Source organism: Lipotes vexillifer, unplaced genomic scaffold, assembly GCF_000442215.2.
Source record: "Lipotes vexillifer unplaced genomic scaffold, Lipotes_vexillifer_v1.1 scaffold1572, whole genome shotgun sequence".
NCBI lineage: Eukaryota > Metazoa > Chordata > Mammalia > Artiodactyla > Lipotidae > Lipotes > Lipotes vexillifer.
In genome coordinates, this window is record NW_006796604.1 from 18,983 (window position 1) to 45,650 (window position 26,668).

Below are 26,668 nucleotides of genomic sequence, written 5' to 3' on the forward strand. Positions count from 1 at the left end.
GTGGGATCTTCCCGGACCGGGGCACGAACCCGTGTCCCCTGCATCGGCAGGCGGACTCTCAACCACTGCGCCACCTGGGAAGCCCTATCTCATTATATTTTAAGCATCCTGAATACAAGAACCATGTACTGCTACTCTGCATCAGCTACAGAAACAAGCATATTGTCTTAGATGTCGTAGCTACTCAGTAAGTAGACAAAATTTGATTTGCTTATGCTTCTCGCACCTAAGCCAACCTCTCTCCTTAATATTTATTCTGAATTTGCTGAGCTATAACTTGCCATTCTATATCCAAGTATCAAACTTAAATTACCTTAAATAAAGCCACTAGATATTTTTAAAATATTTTATCTATGAAGGTCATGTCTATCTTTTGCTTCGGTTGTATCTTTTGTTGGCATTTGACCTATCAAATAAACGGGTTCCTGATAATCTTATCCCTTCAAACTATCAAAGCTATACTAAAGGAAACTCGCCTTTGTTACACATATAGAGAAGTAACAATTTTGCCTTGAATGTTGACATATAAATCATTTCCAAAATAAGACCTCAAACAAATACAACAGGTTCATTCAAATCCATTAAAAGACATTTACCTGGTTTACAGGAACACCAAAATATTCCAGCATCTCTCTTAAGATACTCAATATGAATGACATTGATGAGGCAAATACAGAAGCAAATTTAAGGAAACATTGTTTCTTGATACCTTAAGGGAAAAAAAAATTAGAAAACATTACTCTTGATAAATAACTGCCGCACAAAATTGTATTAAATAACTGGAAAACCCCTTTGGTTACACATTACACCATCAACTAATCTCTCTGGCCAGCATTACTTTAATGAGAGGAGAGAAAAAGAGGAACGGGGGAATGGGGAAGGGTTGGTAAAAGAAACTTCAATTTATCAGTTAAGTTGCATAAAAATTCATAGGATATTTTTGAGCCTCTGAAGGGACCTGGTTAATAAATATCAATCAGCGAAATTGGAAACTTAGCAGGGAAGCCTTCAAGTTAGTTGCAACAGCGATGCGCCCTCTCTCCGAAAGCTTTGGGCTGAGGCTCTTAGGAGGAATGAGTTCAACCCATCCTTGAAAGCAGGCAGGGGGCCGACTCAAGGCTTTGACAAAAGGAACGGTAGCTCTTCCTCACTAACGTATCGGAGTACCACCCATCCCTCCTTACTTATTTTAAAGAATATGAACCCCAGGTAGGCGACGTGACTTAGTCACCTAACTACTAAATAAGGCCGAGACTAGCGCCCGGTCCCATCACTCGCTTTGGCCCCAAGCTCCCTCGGCGTCTCTCCTAACCCAGCATGGTCGCCTGGCTTACCTTCCTCCGAAGCCCAGCCTCCCGGCAATCACGGGAACTTCAAGCTGCAGTCGTTAAGGAACCTTGCCGCGGAATCCGCAGAGGACGAGGCCCGGCGTGCCCTCGTCCTGGTCCAGGAGCGCTCAGACGTCCACACGTGTCCGCCCGTGCACCTCGGCTTGCCTACCACGGGCGGTGACGACGCCTCCACTGGCCCAGAGCTTGGCCCTGTAGCCCCTCACTCGGCCGGGGTAACTCGGCTGGAAGCGCGGGCCTCCGCCCGTGCGCCACCAAACCTGTCCCTTGACTCCACAATTGGCTCACCATTTCCGGGTCCCCCGACTAAACTTAAACTCCGCGGGCCATGACCCGTGCCCGACCTCATTGGACAAGGCTGAAGATCGTTGCTTGTGACTGGTTAGGGAATGACGTCAGGTTATTTACGGTTATTTAGACTGGCTACTGAGTGTCTTCCTCCTTCAAGAGGGCGGGCCTTCAGCGAGGCAGCCAATAGAAGCCTAGAGGCACAGGTAGGCGGGGCAGGCCGCGCCGGGACGATGACGCATGCTCAAGACTCGCCTTTAGGTTTCCCGGTTGCTCCCATAATACGGGTGTCTACAGCCCAGAGCATGGAGCCATTATGGCCCTTGGATCAGGCCCACGATCCGGAGTTCGTGCCCCACACAGGTCTTCGCAGGGAAAGTGTGTCATCCTCTACATACAGACCCGAAGTGGGGCCGCTCTCCCAAGTCCGCTTGCCGTGGAGTGTCGCGATTTGTTTAATAATTCATTCGTCTATTCAGCAAACATCTATTATATGCTTATGCGACTAGCAGATGCTAAACGCTGTCATCGAGGAATCTGCAGCATTGCAGTACTTAGAATGTTCGTTCATGAAACGCTCCAGGTTATCCAGGCTGCCAATGCTGATGTGGCCTAGCCTATGATGATGGTAAAGTGACCACCAAGTACTGGCAGGTGATATCCCAATTTTCAATTCTGATCTGACGTTACTGGCTTCATAAGAAACAACAGCTACTGGGCTTCCGTGGTGGCGCAGTGGTTAAGACTCCGCCTGCCCACACAGGAGACACGGGTTCGGTCCCACATGCCGCAGAGCAACTAAGCCCGTGTGCCACAACTACTGAGCCCACGTGCCACAACTACTGAAGCCTATGCGCCTAGAGCCCATGCTCCGCAACAAGCCACAGCAATAAGCCCACGCACCACAACGAAGAGTAGCCCCCACTAGCTGCAACTAGATGAAAAGCCCACGTGCAGCAACAAAAACCCAATGCAGCCAAGAATAAATAAAATTAATTTATTTTTTTTTAAAAAAGCTACTGCTTCTAGTATTTCAGTGAGAAATGCATTGGAGTGACATATGATAATTTAGGATCAACTGTGTCTGCTGCTGACCAACACAGTCAAAAAATGGGAGAATTGGGGCTTCCCTGGTGGTGCAGTGGTTGAGAGTCTGCCTGCCGATGCAGGGGACACGGGTTCGTGCCCTGGTCCGTGAAGATCCCACATGCCGCGGAGCGGCTGGGCCCGTGAGCCATGGCCGTTGAGCCTGCGCGTCCGGAGCCCGTGCTCCGCAAAGGGAGAGGCCACAACAGTGAGAGGCCCTCGTACAGCAAAAAAAAAAAAAATAAGAATTTTTCAACTAATTTCTGTGTGTCCACAACATTTATTCATTAAACTAACATTGAATGTACTATGTCCCAGGCATCATTCTAAAGCACAGGGAATGTAATGAGCAAGGCAGCTGAGGTCCTTGCCCTTCTGGAGCTTACATTCTAGTAGAAACCTCAGAGACGATTTCTCTGAGCAATATATATAAAGAGCATCTCTCTCCACTCTCTCTCCATGATTTATTTTTCCTTATAGCACTTATACCATGTATATTTATGTTCCACCTACTGCCAAACAAAACTCCAGAATAGGACATTTGTTTTGACCCATGCTGTATCTCCAGCGCTTTAGAAGACTGCCTGGTATATTTGATGGGTGTTCAATAAAATAACTGGATAAATTATCTGAATATTTGTTGAATAAAATAATTGGATATGGGATGAGAGAAAACAGACACCAAGAATGATTTGAAACGAAGAAACCCGCAGAACAACAGTAATTATAGTGACAGGCCCAGTAGTCTAGGCTAGATAAGGATTAAAGGAGCAGGAGAGGGGTGCTGGACAAATGTAAAAGAATGCAAATGGATCAGCGACCCTACATAGCATTTTCTCAAGTTCCTTGCCCTTCCCTTTTGCCTTCATAAGTAATGATCTTATAACCTCCTCCCTTTCCAATCTGATATCAAACAGCACACAATAGGTGCAAAAGGAGAATATCCCTTGAGAGAATGAGAAGGGAAACCAGTGGTACTAAAGCCTCCTTCAGGGTGCATTATTATTATTATTATTTTGTGTGTGTGGTACGCGGGCCTCTCACTGTTGTGGCCTCTCCCGTTGCAGAGCACAGGCTCCGGACGCGCAGGCTCAGCGGCCATGGCTCACGGGCCCAGCCGCTCCACGGCATGTGGGATCCTCCCGGACCGGGGCACGAACCCGTGTCCCCTGCATCGGCAGGCGGACTCTCAACCACTGCGCCACCAGGGAAGCCTCAGGGTGAATTATTGATAGAGCTCAATATTAAACTTTGATTTAGGTAACAGCATGGTGGGCCCAGGTCAAATGCTACATCTCCATGAATGCTTTGCTGACAATTTCCCTCTAAAATTAATTCTTCAGTGATCCTTCCTCCATTTTGTTCACTAAAGCATTCATACATACCACATCTTGACAACCTTTTACGAGATTTGACATTAATATTTTTCTATTACTTTTAAGTGAAATTACTTTCGTGAACTTTTAGAATGATGCAGAATTTCAGTAAATCTTTTCTACCTTTTCTGTCATTTTTGAGTAGTGTTCAAATATTTGATGGCATGCTTTCTAAGATTTTCCTGGCTGTGTTCCCCTCCCACAGTTGAATCTAGGCCCTCTCAATCCACCGTGTCGACCCTGCGGATTAGGATTCCACTTTCAGTACTTTCTCCTCAGTGTGGGGTCCCGTCCTTAAAAGGAGTCTTGCCTTGACAGGTCCATTTTGAGAGTTCACTGAGGTAAAGTATTCCAGTCTCTCTAATCCTTACTGTGGGTACCTTGTGCTCACTATTGGAGAGGAAAAACTCCCAGTTTTAGTAGGCTCACTTGAGATTCTCCTTTTCAAGCCTGTCAGATGCTACCCCAATTCTTAACTTCTACTCACATAGAAATCAGTACCAGGCAGGTTGGTGTTTTGTCCCCATCCCGATATTTGTGGGTTCGCGGGAAAAGCTTGTAACCTAGTTTAATTGTAAATGCTGTCCAAAGATAATTGGTTTTGTTATCTACATGTATTTTTTCCATTTTCCCAGAACCGTTAATAATACATTATAGTCATCACACTACGTACTGGATCCCCGAGACCAATAATTTATTCAACTTTACAGCCAATGCTAGGCATACCTTCCCAGTGAACAAATGGAGGCTGAGGGCTGGCTTGAACAGAGGCTAGAAAGATGTGTACTCAATCTTGCCAACTGCCCGGTTGAAACCCCATTAGCCTCTGACACAAGGCTAAGTTTTAGGTGATTAGGAGTACTCGAATTACTATATTTATCTTAATGGGGCAGGATACAATGTAACATTCTAACAAGTAGGCAATAGCCTCTCCAACCTTAACCATAGGATCTCATGAAAAGGTGATATCCAGATTGGGATGCACATGCCCAGAAAGTTCACTTAGTTTTACATTTCAAAACAAGAATACTTAGGGCCTTTTTCCTTCTGTTCTGCTACCTATGCTTGAAACCTCTCAGGGGCAGTAGTAATGCAGTACACTTAAACCAACCAGCACTATTTAAAAGATTACATACTTCTTAAAGGTTCATTAAAACTTTACAATTGTTTATTCAAAACTTTTAAGTATTAGTTGACACTAATTAGGACCAAGATTTTCCTTGATATTAAAATCATGTTTCAAACTAAACTGTCCTGAAAATCTCCTCTGCTTTTTGTATTGCCAATAAAAATGACTAACGTAAAACACAGTTGAGACCTACTACCTATGTATCTATACCTACTATATATGTATAAATTGCTATTTACTTGTGATATATTAAAATTACAAAATCTAAGTTAAATAAGTCTAAATGCAGGAATTATTTTATTTGAACCTTTAAATAACTTATATAAAAGCCTAGGTTATTGCAGTGTTTGAATCCAAAGGTCTTATGTGTTTATTGACTACTCATACTATTTTTGAACAAAAATATTTAGACCTCTCGAAAAGCATAAAGGTTAACGGCAGCTTGATTTTTCTGGTTCCATTATTTTTAGAAAATCCATATGACTTAATAGATTCTATACTGTTTTCTGATACAATCGTATGTCCACAAAGAGATATGCCTTGACTTTCTCAAACACTTAAAAAGAGTTGATTGAAACCTAGAACACAGAAAACATAAAGGATGTCCTTCTGGTTTTACTCTGCTTCTGGATCATCCAGACAGTCCAGTTAAACACCTTTACTCCTAATGCTTCCATTTAGTCCTTTTCATTTTTTAGTAATAATCAACTCATAATTTTCAAAACTCTCATGGTCCGAGTAACAGGGAAAAAAAAAAAAAAAACTACTTCATAAAAATTCCAAATAACTTATATTGTCTTACAGTAGCAAATAATTTGCTACTGTAAGACAGTCATCAAAAAATTTAGCATATTTCAAAACAGAATACGGCATAAGTCTTAAATATTGAAGTTCATTCCTATCACATTGAAAACTGTAGCAATAATACAGCATTTCTTTTTAATTATCACAGGTAATTTCAGTTGATAACACACAGTTTAATAAAGGAAGCACCTGAGAGTAAAATGTAGTTCTTAAGTAGTTCAGATAGCTAGGAAAAAGTTCAGCTTCAGGTAGCCCAGTATTCCTGCTAGGGAGATATCCAGATTCTCCATACTTCTATAAGCAGAAAACTATGACATTCACAAGCTGCCTACTCCTTTTACTTTTCATTGAAGTATAGCTGACTTACAATGCTGTATTAGTTTCAGGTATACAGAAAAATAATTTAGATTCTTTTCCCTTATAGGTTATTACAAAATATTGAGCATACTTCCCTGTGCTACACAGTAGGCCCTTGTTGGTTATCTATTTTGTATAATGTGTATCTGCTAATCCCAAGCTCCTAATTTATCCCTCCCCCACCCTTTCCCCTTTGGTAACCATAAATTTGTTTTCTATGCCTGTGGGTCTATTTGTGTATTTAAGTTCATTTTTTTTTTAAGATTCTACATATAAACAATATCATATGATTCCTAGGTCCATCCATGTTGCTGCAAATGGCATTATTTCATTCTTTTTTATGGCTGAAATATTCCTTTGTGCATATATATCTTCTCTATCCATACCTCTGTCAATGGACATTTAGGTTGCTTCCATGTCTTGGCTATTGTAAACAGTGATGCTATGAACACAGGGGTGCATGTATCTTTCAGAATGGTTTGCTCCATATATATGCCCAGGAGTGGGAGTGCAGGATCACATGGTAGGTCTGTTTTTAGTTTTTCAAGGAGCCTCCATATTGTTCTCTGCAGTAGCTGCACCAATTTACATTTACATTCCCACCAACAGTGTAAATGCGTTACTTCTTCTCCACACCCTCTCCAGCATTTATTATTACAAGACTTCTTGATGACAACCATTCTGACCCACATGAAGTGGTAACTCGTAGTTTTGATTTGCATTTCTCTAATAATCAGCCATGTTGAGCATCTTTTCATGTGCCTTTTGGCCATCAACATTTAGGTCTTCTGCCCATTTTTTCTTTGGGTTGTTTTTTTGATGTTGAGCTGTATGAGCTGCTTGTATATCTTGGAGATTATTGTTAATTGGCTTATACCAATCAAATCTCTTGTTGGTCGCATTGTCTGCAAATATTTTCTCCCATTCTGTAGGGGTTTTGTTTTGTTTGTGGTTTCCTTGCTGTGCAAAAGCTTTTAAGTTTAATTAGGTCCCACCTGTTTATTTTTATTTCTATTACTATAGGAGATGGATCCAAAAAGATATTGCTGTGATTTATGTCAATGCCTACTCTTTTTAAATATCTGGTTATCAAAATTAATTCACTGAGTCAACAAAAGTCTATATATATATGATTTTAATCCACTGGCTCTGGTTCTGTCCTCCAAATATGGAACATGTTAAAATGATGAGGCTAGGCAAAGTGATATCAAATGCTCTTCCTGGTCCTACGTGATCCGAATTTTACTCTATTTCCTCTTCTAAGGGACAGCCCTTTAAGTACTTGAGACTGCTATCAAGGACTCATCCAGGTCATCACTTTTCTATAGTAAACATACCTTTTCCAATTATTCATATGACAATATTTCAGACCTCAAGCTTCTGGCTCTCCTTCCTTTAAATATACTAAATGTTTTCCCTTAAAATCACAGTACTCCAAGACAACACACAAGAGGTAACTTGAGCCGTGTATAAAAAGATTAAGGTTCCAACTCTTCTATTCATAGCAATCTGAACTCTCTCCTGTTCAGCTCATTTTTAAGGTGGCTTAGATTGACTTAAGTTTTAGCAGGAGCCATTAACTGACTCCTACCAATCAAATTTCTATACATCCACACGCAGTTAACATGCTTTCTTTTATACACTCAAGGAGCATTTATTACATACCTATGGTATGTATGTCTTACACAATACACGATGCTAAGTACTAAACATTTATTCTAGCAAAGCATGACACATAAACAGAATGAGTTGCCAGCCTGAAAGAATAAGGACAAAAGAGGAATTTTTAGGATTTTTGGTAGGGTGTAAGATTTTAGGATAGGTAAGTGAACAAGGAGTGGGATAAGGCAAAAGGGAAAAAAAAAAAGCTGCTCACAGGAAATTCCTATAGTTCATCCTAAGATTTAGACGAGAAGTCATCCAAGAATTTTTAGCTTAAAAAAGACAACTTCCACTTGAAAAACATCCCACAGATGGCAATTAAAAGATAAAATTTAAAGGTCAAGGTGTCCAAATCAGAAGACTATACTGCAGCAACTGGGGCAAATGATGAGCATCTTTACCACAGTTATCACAGGGGTGAAAAACAGCCAACACGTTGATTTTGAAAGTTGAGTATCACCAAATGAAGGCATAAAAAAATAACTGTATACTGACATTAACCAGTTAAATTCTGTATTGTAAGTACCTTTTTATGTCTACATTTGGTGATAACTCAACCTTTCAAAAACATTCCAAGTGTATTTAACATTACCCTCACAGCAGGCTTAGAAGTACCCTGGAAGCTTAAAGTTTCTAGGGAATTCCCTGGCGGTCCAGTGGATAGGATTTGGCGCTTTCACTGCCAGGGACCGGTTTCAACCCCTGGTCAGGGAACTGAGATCCCACAAGCTGCGTGGCGCGGCCAAGAAACAAAAGGCTTCTAGTTTTCCCCTTCCAGTACAAGACAGAAAAAATTACGACCTTCCATACTCAAGGACTAGATTGGGTGAGAGTGGTATTCTTAATTTTAAGTAGCACTTTACAAGCCATGGAATTTGTAATTACTATGACAATACCAAGAAGTTATCATTGCCAAATACAGAGTTCATGCTGTGAAAGTACATCCTTTCATCACCTAACTGTACGGTGTACTTAACTATCATCTACTTTTATTTTGCTCTTCCTAATTTATTTTGGGGGGTATTTTTTGGGGGAGGGGGTTGTTTTGTTTATATTTTATATTGGACTACAGCTGATTTACAGTGTTGTGTTAGTTGCAGGTGTACAGCCAAGCAACTCAGTTATACATACACATCTATCTATTCTTTTTCAACTTCTTCTCCCATTTAGGTTATTACAGAATATTGAGCAGAGTTCCCTGTACTAATACAGTAGGACTTTGTTGGTTATCTATTTTAAATATATATCATCTACTTTTATTAAAAGGAGGACTCATTATAACTGAATCAGGAAGTTGGGGAACTCTAAGAGATTATTAAGAAAAATCTGATCCCAATTCTTAGAATACCATTAAAACCACTTACCCAACCCTTTTCTACTTGCAAGAATCAAGATTATCGTCTGCACTTTAAGAGCACTGTAAATCAGCTCACTGTTGTGAACTGCCTAAAACATCCTTGGGAAAAAATCTTTATGTACAGATCATTATAATTAAGACACACTGGAATTTTTCTCCTAGTAGTGGTGGTAAGTGGCATCCTAATGCCTGTTTTTTACCCAGTGGTATCCATTTTTAAAAGCTAAAGTACTAGGAGGTAATACAACAATATAAAGAGAGCTAGCACACTTAATGTACAACTTTGGCTTCACTTGTGTACCTGACACACTAATCACTACTGAATGCTTCTAAAACATGAGTCCAGCTCATCAATTTACACAACCTCTACTAAAGCTCTCAAGTCAGACAATGGAATACAATAATTTCAATATATTCCTGAATTCCAAGAAACTAATAACTTTTTCACTTAAAACTTCATTAACACAGACTCCAAATTTTTAACATCTACCTCAATAAACCGAACAATTAGACCCTTGACATTCAGATTTAACAATAATGGCTTCAACTATTTGAGAACCCTAAATGTATGTAACAGATAATATTCTAAAATTTTGTTAAAGGATGTATCACAATCTACTACGCACAGACTGAGTCTAGTCAAATACCGTCCCATGAAGGTGAAGTTTATTTCTCCATGTCCCTTCCCTATTCAGCAACTTCATAAACTTAGGTCTCTGTACTTCTCTTTCTGAAAGTGAAAGAAATACTGTTCCATATGGAACAAAGTATTTCCCAAAGGGATTCCAGTTGAAAGCCGAAGACAGGAATTCCCTGGCGGTCCAGTGGTTAGGGCACTGCGCTTCCACTGCAGGGGGCAAGGACTGGATCCCTGGTCAGGGAACTAAGATGCCACATGCCATGCCCAAAAAGAAAAAAGGAAGGAAAAAAAAAAAAGCCGAAAAGAAAAAAGCAACTCTCTTTAAAAATAAATGTCCCTAATAAATAAAATAGCACATTTTTATGTAGGTAACTGGTACATAGTGTTAAAATCACCCAGTATAGTTCAGCATACATGTACAGAGTTCTTACTTCTTTAACAAAGTTTTGAAGGAATAACTTGTCATTTGTATTAGTCAAAATGTATGTCTTAACACACAAATTTCTGTGAAAATGCGAGGGGCATGGTAAGAATCACACCAGATCTAAATCAAAGTGTACAAAGACTAAGTTAAAAAACAAAAAAAACAAAAAAACCCCACTTTTTAGTTATTAACTGACTACTATTTCTAGAAGGAAAGAGAAGTAATGCTGATTTCTCCATCATAATATTATGGCTGACAAGTTCCTGTATGAACATAGGAACAGGAAGGCTAGACTAGAAGTCTGAAATTCCTGTATTCATTAACATTGGCTTAGATTTACCCACTGTAAAATTTCCCATTTTCCCAGGAGAAAAAAGAAAAAACAAATGGGGATTTGAGCAGTTTTATAAAGTATTTATCAACCCTCAAAAAGCCACATCATCCCTGTTAGTAATTTTACTAACAGATAAGCTGATATTCTAAAATGAGACATAAGCCATTGACATCAGTTGTATAGAACTCACACAGAAATAGTCTCAAAATCAGGTAAACAAACAACAGCTATTACCACTTATGACATTTTATTGGCATATGACAATTTACAAGGGTCCCTGTTGCATTATACATCACACTGAGTAAGAATCATTTAGCCATCTACATTCATTCTTACTGGATATATTTTTACTCAAATGATAACTGAATTCCCAACACTTGATTTTAACTGTGACAAAAGGGGAAAAACAGTAATTCCTTAAAGTAGGCTACAACTGGAAAAACAAATTTTGCTTTTTTAATTAAAATTCCTACGATGTTGAAAGGTGTACACACCTAAGGACTGAGTCATGGCCTTCTTAAAACAGCTTTCTTAATACTTTCAGGAAATATCCTTTGGTTCATTTTTATTTTCCTTCTCTAAGCAAAAGGAAGTGTGTTAATGCAGGTTTATCAAGGAGTTACTATTTTCTAGCACTTGTAAACAAATATCCTTACCAAGAGGAACCATTCAGCTTTTATAACATGTCATGAAGTAGGGTGTTAAACTGCGGTTTAAAAAATTCACACAGGCTTTTAATATGCTTGGCTCTAAAAAAAGATAACATCCACAATGGCATTCTACTGCAGTGTTTTCACAATCACCCTTCCTACTATATTCTAATAGGATACTCTTTCCTCAATTTTATTTAATAAAAGTAACCAGGGCTTCCCTGGTGGCGCAGTGGTTGGGAGTCTGCCCGCCGATGCAGGGGACACGGGTTCGTGCCCCGGTCCGGGAGGATCCCACATGCCATGGAGCAGCTGGGCCCGTGAGCCATGGCCGCTGAGCCTGCGCATCCGGAGCCTGTGCTCCGCAAAGGGAGAGGCCACAACAGTGAGAGGCCCGCATACCGCAAAAAAACAAAAACAAACAAAATAAAAGTAACCAAATCATTAACAAATTTGGGTTAAAGCAATGCATTTGCACTTAAAATATAACCTGCTGGTAGGACTTGGGTAGCTTTATTCGTACTCCCTATTAAATAATTTCTCAGTAGGTTCCCCTTTCCTGTTGTCTTATATGGAAAAGCAAAACTGCACATTTATAGACATGCATAGAGATTCAGTATCTAACCAAATAATAACTGTTAAAATAAAAGCTAAATTTATTTGTATAAAATAAAATGGTCGTGAAAATTCTATGTCAGAGATCAAATCCATGTTGCTTTAGCATGTAATTAAGTATTATTCTGACTAGGAGAATATTAGTTATGCCCTGATTAATGCAACACATAGTTGCTTTGACAGTATTTCCTCTGCTCAAACAATTTCAGAAAGACAAAATAAAAATAACCATGCAATACTTAAGGATCTTAGGGCCATGAACATCACATATACTGAGTTTTGTTTTCATGTTTTTCCCTCATACAGCTCTTAGCTAATGCCTCTGACTGCAGTTAAGGTGCTAGAAGAGCACCTGTAAACAAACGATCAGTGAGGATGAAAGAGCCATACACTTAAAGATGTTTAAAAGTTTACACTAACAGAATAAGCATTATCTGCTTTTAATGCAAACATAAAAACTAATTCAGTTGCTGAATTAACAAGTGAAATTTGACTACTTTTATATATGCTCTAAGAGCAGACAGACTTAAAACACTGAAATTTACTATTTTGGATTTTCATTCCTTCTAAGAGATATCATCATAAACATAAAGGCAATTCACATTTGAAAGATTATCTTCCTGAACAATAGAACCCTTGGGAAGAAAAAGAAAACCCATTTTACAAACGGCAACTGAAATATGGAAAAAAATAAAAAACAAGTTAGATCAATGCTGTGGCAAACTTCCTGTCAGATCTTTTTATTGGTGACATATGAAAAACAAGTTACTTAAAATACTACTAATGAGCAGTGTATTCTGTTCGCCTATTATTCCTTACGGTTCGACTACAAACTAATGATTTGGCTGTCCAAAAGCTCAAATAAATATGTAAGGTATGACATCAGGTACACGTCTTTTTAATGTATCAAGTTACTCTGCAGAATAATCCTCTTCCATACCAATGCCAGGATTACAGCTTTTGTTCTGTTTTTTTTTTTAAAGTCTAAGACGTTCGGTAGGAAGGGAGTTTTTATTTGTACTACTGCAAACCAGTTTCATCTCTCAAACAATAGCTGATATCTAAGACCATGACTCAAACTTTCAGGGAAGAATAGAAAGAGAATATTTAATTTTGAACTCAAATAGTAAAGGCTCCTAAGAATGGTTTGTATATAGGCCACTGCTTGCTTTCAGTTAAAAGAAAGAAAAAAGAAAAATATTCTCATACTTTTCAATCTAACTTTTAACAGCTTGTACTTTTTTCACGATTGGCAAAGTTTCTTTTTCCTTCTTAAACATTTGCTGAGGTGTTAAACTAGCTTAGTTTACCAAAATAACAACTTTTTCCATGGTACACTTCAAAAATTAGCCACCCTACAATGTAGTGTGTTTGAATTAAGAAGAATGTTAAACAGATGTATACAGTTAAAATAGTTAGTGTGGTTTCTATAAACAACTGCTATTCAGGGATTTGTATGTAGAGCTAACGTTTACTTCAGAATAAACATTAACAAACAGGGAGAGAAGAGAATCATAACTTTCACAGAGCTGTACTTGACCATATCTTATAGACAAAGCAGAATTACAATGCATGTAACAAAAACAGTAAAAGTATTTTTTTTAAAAGTTGATAGTTACAAATATGGTACGTAACAATTTTCTACTTTATTTCAGTACAATTTTCAACATACAGTCTACTATTTTTCAGGATATCTGAAGACTTAAAACAAAATTTCTCTAGACTACTACTTGCAAACAGTAAAATTTAAGTAAAATGCTTACATTCTTATTTGAAAACAAAAATCATGTAAAAAAATGGTGGGTGCAAGTTCCGTTCTCTGTTGCAATCTCACTTCAGATTTACTATTCCTAAAAAAGAGAGAGAGAGAGAGAGAGAGAGAGAGAGAAAGATTAGCAAAGATATGAAGAGTGAAAATGATCCAAAAATAATCATTGTTCTTAAAAATTAATTAACTGGCCCACCAAACCCATACATAAGAAAATATAAGAACCACTAACAAGTTGGAAATTTCTACCTTTTCTTCTTTGCGTCTGTCCTTCTTTTCTTCATTATTTTCCATGGTCTCTTCTTCATCTTCAACAATCCCGTCCCCTTGATATTTGTCATGAGTCCATTTTGGACTGCTACCTGATTTTTTGAAGTTAAAGCGCCCTCTGCCACGTTGAAAAGTACCACGACCTCTTCCTCTTTTGGCCCAATAATCCACACCATCATCTCTGTCATCATGCTACAGAAAGGTTAAAAACAATCATCAATGAAACGTCCTTCTGGTAAGGAAGATGATTATATCCCCAATCATAACTCATGGTATAAACTGTCTGAAGATTGGGTAAATAAGATTGGTACTGTTCCAAAACACAAAACCAATAAAACTGAATTTTTCAACAAAAACATACTCCATCATGAAAGCAAACAGTTACATCCTATTGCTTCGTAACCCAAGCATTTGAGAGCTGTCCAATTTTTTTGGAGAATCTCAACTGCTAAATTACTGCCAATTTTCAAAGTTTTTACTTTTTTGCTTTCCGTTTTTGCCTAAGTCCACTTATTATTAATAAGTATATTATACTGTGTATAAGTGATAAAATAACCGATATTTTTCCTGAAAAAATTACCTGTCACAGACATGCAACAAAGCATAAAAATATCATTACATTATCTGTAACATTTACTAAATAAAGCAGGTGATAAGAATTATAGTTTACATATAGCAACAGATTTTTAAAATCCTACTGAGATTTAAATCTAAATCAATGTGTATTACACATCAGTCTTTTTGGCAAGGAAATTTCACAAGCCAAATCATGATGGCGTGGTCCCCAGAGTAATATCTCAACTTCTTTCTTCTTCACTAACCTAAAATACTGCAGTTGTTACAGCCCAACCTTAATTTTTCATTAGCTGCATCCAAAAACAGATGTTCCCCAAGTTACAAATTGTTCCTTTAATCAAAACATCTGCAAAACTGAAAAGTACTTGACTTTGTCGATAAGCAGAAGAGTATTACATCCCAAAGTACAAAACAAAAAGCCAAAGTTCTCCTGCAATGTAATTTAACTGCTGCCCACCTCAAACTTACTTTTAAGTTCGTACCTACAAAAATGGGAGTGACACCCCTTTATGAGACAACAGGCATAATGCAAACAACGTTGCATACACTATATACAAGTACAATCTACATACATAAGTACAACTTATGGAGTACGGATATTGATCAACTGTCCATAAGTCACTAAAACTTTTCAAATACATAATATGAACACATTTGCTAAACATGCAATGTGCCTTTGTGCATATTCATGTAATACAGATCACCCTCCTGAATCACTTGAAAAGTTCACACATGTAATTAACAGACTATATGAAAGAGCCCTTACCCACTTCTAATAATCTAGCTTTATCAAACCAATAAAAGATGACTAGGCAGAGGTGTGCATGACTCAAAGAATGAACTTAGGAACTATCAAAAGTGTAAATTTCAGTATGTCAGAAAGTTCAATTGTAAACCCAAAATAAACTATTTTAAAAGTCTGCCACTCAAAATAATATGCACACACAATTACATAATTTCAGGCTCCCTTTTGGTATTAACACAACTAACTCTATATAGCCTTTATGCTTTCCTGTTTGTGGTGTTTACACAGTATTCCATGGATTTGTAGGAAGAAGCAAACAGCCATTGAAGCCAGAGGCATGGGTTTAAATCTTAACAGAAACTGTGTGACTTTACTTCCTCATTAAAAAAAACCAGAGATAGCCTTGAAGGAACACAGACGATCTGTTAAAAAGTGCCCGGCCCAGTGCCTGACAAGCAAGCAATCAATGGTGGTGATAATGTTTATATAGTGCTTGTTACTCATCTAATTCTCACAACCACCCTGTAAAATACTGTTACTAACCCCATTTTAGATATAAAGAAATTGAGGCACAGAGAAATTGAGTAACTTGCCCAAGGCCACAGAGTCAATCTTTTCCACTGCCCCTTATGCCCATCATCCACAGAATACGTTTTCTAGGTATCCTGGTGACAGTAAATAGTTACCGTATGAGGTAGCTAAGAGCTGAAACAGAAGAATCAGTGGCAAAGCCAGACACTACAGTTAAACTAGCAATTAACTTTTAAATATACAATCATCTGAAATTAAAGAAAACAAAAGCTCCAAGAGCACACTGTGCTTTTCAGAGGGTATCCCGGCAGCTACCTAAGCGACATTTTGATACTAAGCACACTAACTTTTTTATTTTTCTTTTTGCTGCACCAAGAGGCATGTGAGATCTTAGTTCCCTGAACAGGGATTGAACCCATGCCCCCTGCAGTAAAACCACGGAGTCCTAACCACTGGACCGCCAGGGAAGTCCCTAAGCATACTAACTCTTAATCCTCAAATTCTTACATCCAAGATTTTAGTCTTGTTACAGACTAATCAAAATTAATTACTTCATAGATAACAAAGAGAATGTTAGATATTTATAATACACAGCCAACAATATGTTAACAAAGGAGGCCATATTAGAACCAAGACCTTCTGAATCCTCGGTTCTCTTCTGTATAGAATGATCAAGTTTCAAAGAGTGAATTTATTAAAGCGCCAACCCAAACGTCCTTTCCCACAGAGATTTTTCTCTTCCTCAGATGACTTCAACTCAACATGGAGAACTTGCCCATTTTAGTACTTTCCCACTTGCTCCAACTCTTCACATACTCTCACCTCTCCAGAGAATTTCAGGTTCTAAAGACTATTATCTTCCCTGGAATACCTATTATTGAAAACATTACCTTATCTTTGCATAAATCAAACTTCTGAGAAGGAAAATTTCAGATTAAGAATGCAACAAATGTTACTATTACTCAGTACTGGAGGAAAAATGATACGAGCTGTAAGAACCTTTCGGAGCCCAAGGCATGGGTTCAAATCCTGCCCCACTCCTACTGGCCATGTACCTTTGGTCAAGCTGCTCAATCTCTGTACCTCTGCGTTTTTCATCTATACAAGTGGAATAATGGTCCTACCTCAAAAGGACTTCATAAGCATGAAAATAAATTCATATATGTGAAACACTTAGAATGGTGCCTACCATAGTATATGCTCAATAAATGCTATCCATTATTTTTACTAAGTATTAAATGTTTCAATACTCTGGACAAAATTTCCATGTTTGTCAAAACCTAGGGGAATCTATAATTTTCAACTTCATTTAGTCTCAATTTTTTAAAAATATTTCTATTCTCAACACTAGCTGTCTGAAGAGTCAGACCTATTCAGACTATGCAAAATATTTTAACTTTAAATTCCCAGGTAAAAACCAGACTTGTCATTCCAATAGCTCATTAATTAAGAACCAAAATAATTAATTTTGGAAACTGATTTATAAGAAAAAATGTGCTGTGCTAAGTTTACTTCTAGTGAGCATTAGTCTGTGACAAATGCATGTGTACGCTTATATTTATACAGAAATGGAGGTTTTAAAACATAACCCAGAATAGCAACATATAAAATGTTAAATAACACTCTTCTTAATTACTTTAACTAACGCCTAACTATATGACAATAAAAAATAATTATGTCCCAATTTAAGACAAAAACTATGATACTGGAGACTGAAAGAACACCATAGAAAAATGAAGGCCTGGCCTAAATTAAATATTCGTAACATGTTTAAGGGTACTAAACAATTACAATCTACTTGTTCACCTCTCATTTCCCTCTTAACTTTTTGTCCTTTCACATTTGCTCTATTTGCCTGGTATTTTTACACTCACTCACTCCTCACCCCACCTTTGCAAGGTTGGCCTTTTAATCTCTTCTGACTGGATGATCTTACTGTGGCTTTGTGACTGAATGATGGCTCCTGGACTTTTTTCTCTCTTGACCTGCATTAGCAACTGCCTACTGCACACTTCCACTTAATTTCTGCCCAGCACTTCAATAACAGAACTTAATCTTCACCTCAAATTAGCTGTTTTCCCCTTTATTCCCTATCTTTGAGAGACTCCATCTTCTCACTACCAACACCTGACTAGTGGCTCCCTGAATAAGCCTTCATAAATGCTCCTTATGTTTTTCTCAAACCTATAGCCCCTTAGTTCAAACAATTATTTCCCAGATCTGTTTGTCACAACCATGATTTTCCAAACTCTGCTTAACATCCAAATTCATTAAAGTATTATGGCCTTCTAAAATTTGGCTCCCGCTTTTTCTTAATTTTCCCAAACTTACACCAATCATCTAGCCATCTGAGTATTGGAGTTCTCTATTTAAGGATGTTTCACTCCTGCTTTCTTACAGTACACCTGCTCATCTTTTAAGCTCAATATTCAATCCAAAATCGTCTACGAAGTCTCTTCTAATCAGTATCTCATTTGCAATAATCCACCATATGTGTTTAGAATGTTCTCCATTACTAGGTCTCGTAAGCCAAGAATTGAAATCATATTTATCTTTCCATCTACAGCATAAACAGCAGTCTATTCATAAATTCTTAAATCGAGGAGGAGACAGGTCTTTTAAACTTTCCTGTAACTGAATAAAATGCCTTTCACTTTCCAGACTGTCAACTCAAGCATAAATTTCTCCTCACATGAGCATATGCTGTGCAAACATTATGCTTAACTTTTTCAGACTCTTGGCCATTAAAGTACCCCAAAAAGAGGCAAATGCAAATTAGTTTTTGAAACAGCTACAATGCCTATTCTTCAAACAAAATATAGATCTACTTCAGAATACAGCTCTGTAACTCTAATTTAGCTGACGGCATGGACATTCAGGTTTATTCAAGAATATTCATAAAAAGCCAAATGAAAGATACATTTCTATAAAATCCAGTACTATTTTCCTCCTTGCTTCGACAAAACAATTAGTCTTCAGAAATAGTCTCTAAAACATGACTTCCCTGAGAAGCTATGACAAAAATGAGTATTCTGGTAATAGTTTTTGGTGTTTTCTCAAGTTTCTATAATACAGGAAAAAACCCTCTTCTCCCATGCCAAAGTGCAGAAAATTTCCATCATTACCTAGAGAATCTTTCAGGACCCACCTCCTCTGGCTTCATCCCTTATAAAACTACTTCAGAGAGAAGAGCATCACAAGGAAGCACTAAATTAATGTGTATCTAGCAACTTTTCCATAATGCAATTTTTCATCTTGCTTTTACTCCAATAAAAGTTAACAGCCTCCTGAGAACCTTAATTACATGTACTGTGAAAGAATTCTTCTCCTTGTCTTTCAATTAAACAAATAGCTGCGATGATGAAAAGTAAATCTTCATTAGAAGCTTCTACAACTTTTACCGTCTTATAGACAGATACGAAACAAGTTACTGTTCTTCTCTGAACGTGGCTATCAAATCAGGTATATTTTTACTTTACCCTGATCAGCCCACAGGTGATATCAATAAAGTATAAACAGGACTAAAGGGACCCACATTTTCAAAACTTCAAAATCACCTGGGTAATGATTTATTTTAAAAGTTTCCTATATGATGGTGAAATCTTCTCATAGTAGTGGATACCTGTACTCAAATGTATTCACCCAGTATGCTTTGAAAATTAATGCAAACCAAATAAACAGAGATTTCTAACACCCACCAAGAAGTACTTCTTGCTCTTTGGGGTATATTCTGGATCCCATTCCTCTTCCTTCGGTCTCTTTTGAAAAGTAGTATTTGAGTTGTTTGGACCAGTATTTGTCCCAGCAAAAACTCCTCTGGCTCTTCCTCTGCCTCTAATTCGAAACTGATTAACATTAACAAAGTTGTTTAGTAGTGAAATCAAGAGGTATTAAGTTACATGCAAACTCTAATTTTACTGCAGTAACAAAAAACATTCCCTAATTTCTTTCCTAAATCTCAACTTCATGGCCACTGAGGCCAGTAAGGAGGCAAAAAATTCTGCCTACTGAAAGCTGAGTAGGTTAAGAAGAAATGCAGTCAACCTAATTAGTTAAAAGTGCGGTCAGAATACTGCACTTTCAAAGCCTGAACTAAAATTCTTAAATAATCAAGTTGGTTTGTTTCCCTTCTACTAGCCAAAAGTGTTGTCTAATTCCTAACACTAACATCCCAAGTGTTCAACTACACCTATCACCATACAGGCAAAGCTCTTCTCTTTCCCAAATGATCTAATTAGTGAACCCCACTAATAACCAACTGGATACTTGCTCAAGGTAGGAATCAATCTAGAAAATAAAGAGTCAAGAAGATGCACTACAATGAAGTCATTATATTAACAATTGTAACAAATTTATGGAAACATGGGAATAATGCATATGCTATGTAGAATAAAAGAAAAGATATAATTTCTATGATACACGGATAAGCAAGAACTTGAAGATAATAGGCAAAAATGAAAATAGCTGTCAATACAGAGATGAACATATGGATTTTTTTGTTTGTTTCAAGACTTTTTTCAAGGACTAAGTGATTAAAGAAATGGATCTCAATCACTAACTTTGCTTGACTCTTGGGTCTCTAAGCACTATGTACAGTTACTGATTTCAATGTTAAGGAAAATTATCTAGTTTATATAGATGCTTCTAAATCTCAAAATGGCATTTTATTTTTTTAAAATCAGGCAAAAACATTTATTTTTTACTTTATATACAAAGAAAGCATCATCCCAGCTCCAGCCCTTCCTCACTCCCCCTAAATGGCATTTCTTAATGACGATATATCAAATACCATTTTATTTTTCAAGCCTATACGAGTAATGACTCACACAACAGACAATGTCTAAAACATGTATTTTACTTTCCTTATGTATAGTACTCTTAAGTTCTACCAAATGACCAAAGATAATTTTATTACTTACAAAGGTTCCTCGTGGTCGGCTAACTCCTCCAAAGCCTGAGTATTCTTTCAGTTCATGGTGAGTTTTAAATTCTTCTTCTCTTTCCTTCTTACTCTCCTTTTCTTCTCGAGAACTGGGAGAAGAAGGTGATGCTGAAGAGGATGAAGATCGAGAATGATCCTGCTCTCTACTTTTATGTTTACTGCAAAATAAAGCAAACAAAAAATGTGTGCTATTTTTTAAAAAGATAAAAAGGCCCTGTTGAATCTTATAATAAGAGGGATATTTTTCAAGTCAAAGAAACTATCCCCTATTAAAATTATTATGCAACTAAAATGATTGGGTGTTAAACTCTGACATAGTCTGTTTCCATTCTCCTTCAATATTCGTTTTACATGACTACTGAAAAACATGGGATGACATGCCAGTTAGAAACTAGCAGTCTGGCAACTTCAAGAATAAGGTTCAGTTCTTCAATATTTTTAACTTATTTTTATTTTAAGGAAAGGAAGAGAAGAGTAGGAAAAAGTAAGAATGGTCTTAAGGCCATGTTTCAAAATGAATGCAGTTTGTACACCCTGGGTGAGAACAGTTGATATCGTTTAGGCCATAACTCCGTTATTGAAATAAAAAGCATATGACATTACAAATACCAGTCATAAATTAAAAAACACAAGTAAAGTCCACCATTTACCTAATGAATAGCAAGGAAAACAATTATCTATACAACTTCTTAGCATTCCTATTATTTATTTGACTCTTATGATGATCAACTTTACATGATTCTAATGCAACACCCGAAAAGGTCATACCTGCGATAACTCTTACCACTTCTAACAGTATCCATGGAAACATTACTTTGAAAGACTAATACACATTGCTATTTCAAAAAAACTAGTCCTTCCTCCCCCCCATCTCTCCCATGTTAAACCACTAGACATCAGTTTAAAATTCTTGTACTCTGGGTGTTATGAGTTGAAAAAGTGCGGAATCAAGCATAACGAACCAAAGTTCTTACACAAACTGTTTCTAGAAATGCACTGCATTGAAGTCCAACCTCCTGATGTAGCCTGGATAATAGGACACATTAATTTGTCATTTTTTTTTTCAGTGTTAGCTTGCTATTCCAAAGTTTTTGTCCTCATCCACCATAAGCCGTGTAAAAGACAAATATATTTTTGCTGTAAAACAAATAATTTTAATTGTTTAAATTTAAACATTCGATTACACAGTCAAAATTGAAAGCAATTAAGCTGACAATTATTAAAGGCTAATTAGAAGCTAAAACCTAACTCAGACAGTTTTAACAATTACCTGTCATCTTTGTAAGATTTGTACTCCTTGTAATCTTTTGGAGTTTTTTCCTGCTTTCTTGATCCACTGGATTCCCTGGAGCCCTTGGAATCCCCCCGTTCTTTACTTCTTTCTTTTCTCCGACGATCAATGTCATGCCGAAGATCAGCAGAATCACACCTTAATTTTTTATCTCCCTATAAAAGACAGATATAAAATACAGATTTCAGGGAAACCACAGGGACAAAAATACATATATATGTGCGTGTGTGTGTGTGTGTGTGTGTGTGTGTGTGTGTGTACACACACACAACCAAATTTTATGCCAGTTTCTAAGCTGGCACTTTAGTATCAGAAAAGAATGAGTAACATACTACTTCCATACTTAGTTTTTGTTTAAAAATGTACTTGATGTTTTCACTAAACGTTTGTGTACACAAGTATAATGGGACTGGGGAAATTATTAAAAGGTAATCATCTTGAAAATGTCATAGGTTTTTGTTCAAAGCAATCCATAATAAACTTTCATACAGTAAAATGATACAATTATTTTTCCACTCAGCACATCCGCAATATCATCCTTCATCCTTCAAAATGGTTTTTTATATCGTTTAACAATGATAGAGAGGTTATACTCAGTTGTGGGTGTAGCCATCTGCCTATAAAGCTAAGGGATCCTAAAGTAATGGTTCTCATTATTTAAGCCTCGTTGTCATCAAGCTCTTCCCATATAAGTTGACCAACCCAATAAAAACCACTTCAAAAGTTAAGTATTCTGTAATTTCCATAACATGCAAGCATAATATGATTAATGAAACCAACTGAGGTTGAACAAGGGTAGAAACAAAGCCAGAAAGATATTATTCCCAATTCTGTACTCAGTATCTGGGCCATATACTGCCCTTTCTCAATTCAGGTATTGCAACGGACATTAGTTTAACTGGGTCACAATTCACCTCCTTCTTGTTCCATTGCTTTTTCAAATACTATATAATTTAGGAAGATGGAAAGAGGCATCTAGGAATGAAGAAAAATTATACATCAGTAAGATGCTAAGCAATGTGGACATCCTTGCTAGTATTCAACAATAAGAAGTACTTACTCTGGGAAGTCTAGCTATAATGTTCATAAACGTTCGTATCTCCAAATGATACCAACTACTCACCCATTTGCTCCCACTGTAACAAGAAAAATCTACTCAAGAGCAAATATCTTCCTATTCACCTAGTAATACATTATTACCAAGTCCACAAGTAACAATATAAGTATTTTGTAAAGGCCAAACTATATATATATATATATATATATATATATATATATATATACACACACACACATATACCCAAACTATATATATATATATATATATATATATATATATATATATACACACACACACATATACGCATACATACATACACACACATATATAAACTACATAGTACTACATATATGTTAATTGTTCACTCAGATAGGAAGATAAAGGATAAAAAGCAATGTCATATCCTCTTGTCCTTCCATTAGTTGTCACTATTTTCTCTCCTCTCGATCAAAATCGGTCTGAGTAACGGAGAGAAGGAAGATACTCACTCTGTCAGAGTACAAGAATAGACTAAATTGTGGGCAAAACAAAATTAACCAACAGTGAACCCAAGGTATTGAAAGTAAAAGCCAAAATTAGCATTCACTTCTCAGAATCTGGTTTTCCAAGACTAATGTGCCCCATGCAAAGAAACCACTTTCTTCCTAAGCTCTAAATTTCTTATCTAATGAATTAATAGCATGCCTAATTAAAATGGTTATATACTACAACCATTAATAACGGCTTCTAGTAATAAAAATGCCAATGTTTTCATAACAGCTCAATTATTCAACTCTGCAAGATAGATGTATTCTCACCCTTCCTATTAGAAAACCAATGTCCAAGACGCTAATTACTTTCCTAATATCACAGAGACAGTACTCGGTGATGGCCAGAATTGGAACCAAGCAATACACTTCCAAGTTCCCTAGCCTTTTCAGTACAACAGACAGTTGCTCCCTTTTAACCTTGCTCCACATTTCAACTAGACTTTTATGGACTGTCATATAATCTACCTTGAAAATGTCAATTTCAAATTAGCAATTAATCAGAGTCCCTTAACGACTGAATTCCATACTCGGATTCCCCCGACCCCAACGCCAGTAATTCCAGTCATTCAGACTCCTTTCTCAAGTTTAAAAGCATTCTTCCCCCGAATCCACAAAAACTGTACGTTTTTGTTCCAAATGTTCATTTGTAAACCAGTTCTTAGAATGCTTATTTCTTAGTCCAGATCAAAAATGCCCAGTAGCATGGAGATTACTTCTTGTTCTCTCTGTGAAGAACCTAGAGATATTAATTTAGGCACACATAAATCAAGGAATATTTATTCTGGCTCATCCATTTCACCTCTAACAGAAACCCTAATATAATTTGTATCTTTGCTTTTATAATTTTCCTTTGTCTACTCATTGAGTCTTTGCCCTTTTCTTAGAACTAGTTTCTTCCTTTCAGTAGCATTTAAAAAAAATTATTCTTGGTTTAACTTAGATATATAGTACGAGTGTCAGCTTGATTTCTTCTAGGAAGATACACTATATACGCTACCATAAATACATACATAATGTATTTACAAGTTACAAATGATATCCATAAACATTTTGCCTACACAAACTATGCTTATTAGTACAATATCATCAACTAAGCTGAAGTTAACATGAGAAAAAAAAAAGGTCCATTCAAAACATACCTTTTGATTTTCTTCTTTAAAAACTCTCTCTTCCCCTGCTAAACGCGTGTGCTTCCTCAGGGCACTTGGAGAGATGTCAATTCTCCTTAATGTAAAATAAAGTCTATTTGTAGTCACATTAACTTTATGGTTCCACAAATTCCTAAAATTGTCCATTTTTGTAAAGGAAATACTAGACAGTTGTTTCTCTCCCAGTTGTCTAATTTAGCACAGCAAGGTTATTAACCTAATTCCTAACAGATAATTAAGAAATAAAAACTATATTAAAAATGAATTTAAAATGCTTCAACCAAATTTTTATATATAAATGAAGCCTGACCTTTTAAGATATCAAGCTTACTTTAACCATCAAAAAAAGGAAAACATGTTTTGATTAAATTGGATATTATCATTTTAAGGGTTAATCATCATACAATTATAATCATTGTGTATCAATGAATACACAAATAGGATTATTTGTTCTTAAGTATCTCCAATATTTTTACAGATTCAGTAGATCTTTAGTTTTATTCTGTGTCTCTCCTTGCCTTTTTAAGCTAGTGTCAGTTTCATCTTCTCAGTGCCTCTTCAGCAGTGACCACTAAAACCATACCTACTTTGTATTAAGCACCGAATTAGATACTTTATAATCAATACTAATTGCCACCACCACCCTGCGAAACAGGCACTGTTATTCTTGTTTGTAGATGGGAAAAACTAATGTTAAGAGATTAAATAACTTTTTTATCACAACGCAATTAAGTGAGAGAGCAAGGACTGGAACATAACCATCTGACTTCAACATTCACAATCTTTTCATGAAAAACAATTCTACCTTTCACCAAGCATTTTAATTTTATAAACTTACTGGAAGTAAATCGAATTCAAGGGTTACTTACTCTAGGCATCCAACCCCCTCCCAACATACAGATGTGGTAACTATTTAATTCCATACTGGCAAGTGATAAGAATTAGTGTTTTAAGTTCTAACAACCAGTTTAAACCAAATAAAACTGAAAATTAAGAAACAGTAAACTACAAACTTTTCAAGATTGGAAATATATTTATTCAAGCTACAAATCAAAGTTCGTTTGTGTCATGACATCCATGTAGTTCCATATATCTTGTCTAAAGTTCCAACCTAAACTTGTTTAAACAGTGTCTTCCTATCAAAGCAACATTTTTACATGCCCAGTATACAGTACCTGTGTATCTCAGGGCTCTTTTGCCGGGCACTATGTTCTTCAGTGGCTTTCTGATACGAGGTGAACCTCTCGTTTAGAGTCACTGCAGGTGATTTGAAGTATTGCTCTGTTGATTTAGGAGAAACACTGCCCAGTTAGTTTATCTTTACTTTAAGAGGGATTTTCATTTGTGACAGAAGGGCATGTAGCAGGTGAAAAGAAAATAAAAATACTCAAGAAACCTAGCAGAAGAGAACCAAGTGTTACAAAGAACTCCTACCCTGTCCCTTGTAACTTCTTGTACCTCAACAGGTAACTGATGCAAAGTTCCTCACAGGTCCCTGTCAATATTGCATATAGACCAAGAACAATAAATATATTAAATTGAGTCTCTAATTCCATTTCAATAATGCACTACACTTCCTCAAACAGAACAAAAAGGAACAATATGTGAATGTCCTTAAGCCTTGCCAATATGAACCAATGAAGTTAACTTCAAGTAATCATTTGCAGGAAACAAAATGCTATAACTACACAGCTAGTTTTAGTAAGCTAATCAAAGTATTTCAGCAAGAACTATGT

General features: G+C 36.7%; 2 protein-coding genes across 3 annotated transcripts in view; both read right to left on the bottom strand.

Annotated features, from left to right (window-relative positions):
* Window positions 1–1,660, bottom strand: part of MTFR2 (mitochondrial fission regulator 2) — a 15,589-nt gene extending 13,929 nt beyond the window's left edge. The window contains exons 1-2 of the mRNA XM_007468741.1: window positions 1,335–1,660; window positions 597–709 (exon numbers count right to left, since the gene is read on the bottom strand). Of these exons, the coding sequence (XP_007468803.1) occupies window positions 597–659 (63 nt within the window). The 5' untranslated portion in view covers window positions 660–709; window positions 1,335–1,660. The remainder of the gene's footprint in view (window positions 1–596; window positions 710–1,334) is intronic.
* Window positions 1,661–12,445: 10,785 nt separating this feature from the next.
* The window catches only part of BCLAF1 (BCL2 associated transcription factor 1), a 28,691-nt gene continuing 14,468 nt past the window's right edge, over window positions 12,446–26,668 (bottom strand). For both annotated transcript variants that reach the window (XM_007468742.1, XM_007468743.1), the window contains exons 7-13: window positions 26,108–26,213; window positions 24,924–25,008; window positions 22,174–22,349; window positions 20,881–21,061; window positions 19,660–19,806; window positions 14,089–14,301; window positions 12,446–13,921 (exon numbers count right to left, since the gene is read on the bottom strand). In XM_007468742.1, coding sequence (XP_007468804.1) covers window positions 13,916–13,921; window positions 14,089–14,301; window positions 19,660–19,806; window positions 20,881–21,061; window positions 22,174–22,349; window positions 24,924–25,008; window positions 26,108–26,213 — 914 coding nt within the window. In that variant the 3' untranslated portion in view covers window positions 12,446–13,915. The remainder of the gene's footprint in view (window positions 13,922–14,088; window positions 14,302–19,659; window positions 19,807–20,880; window positions 21,062–22,173; window positions 22,350–24,923; window positions 25,009–26,107; window positions 26,214–26,668) is intronic.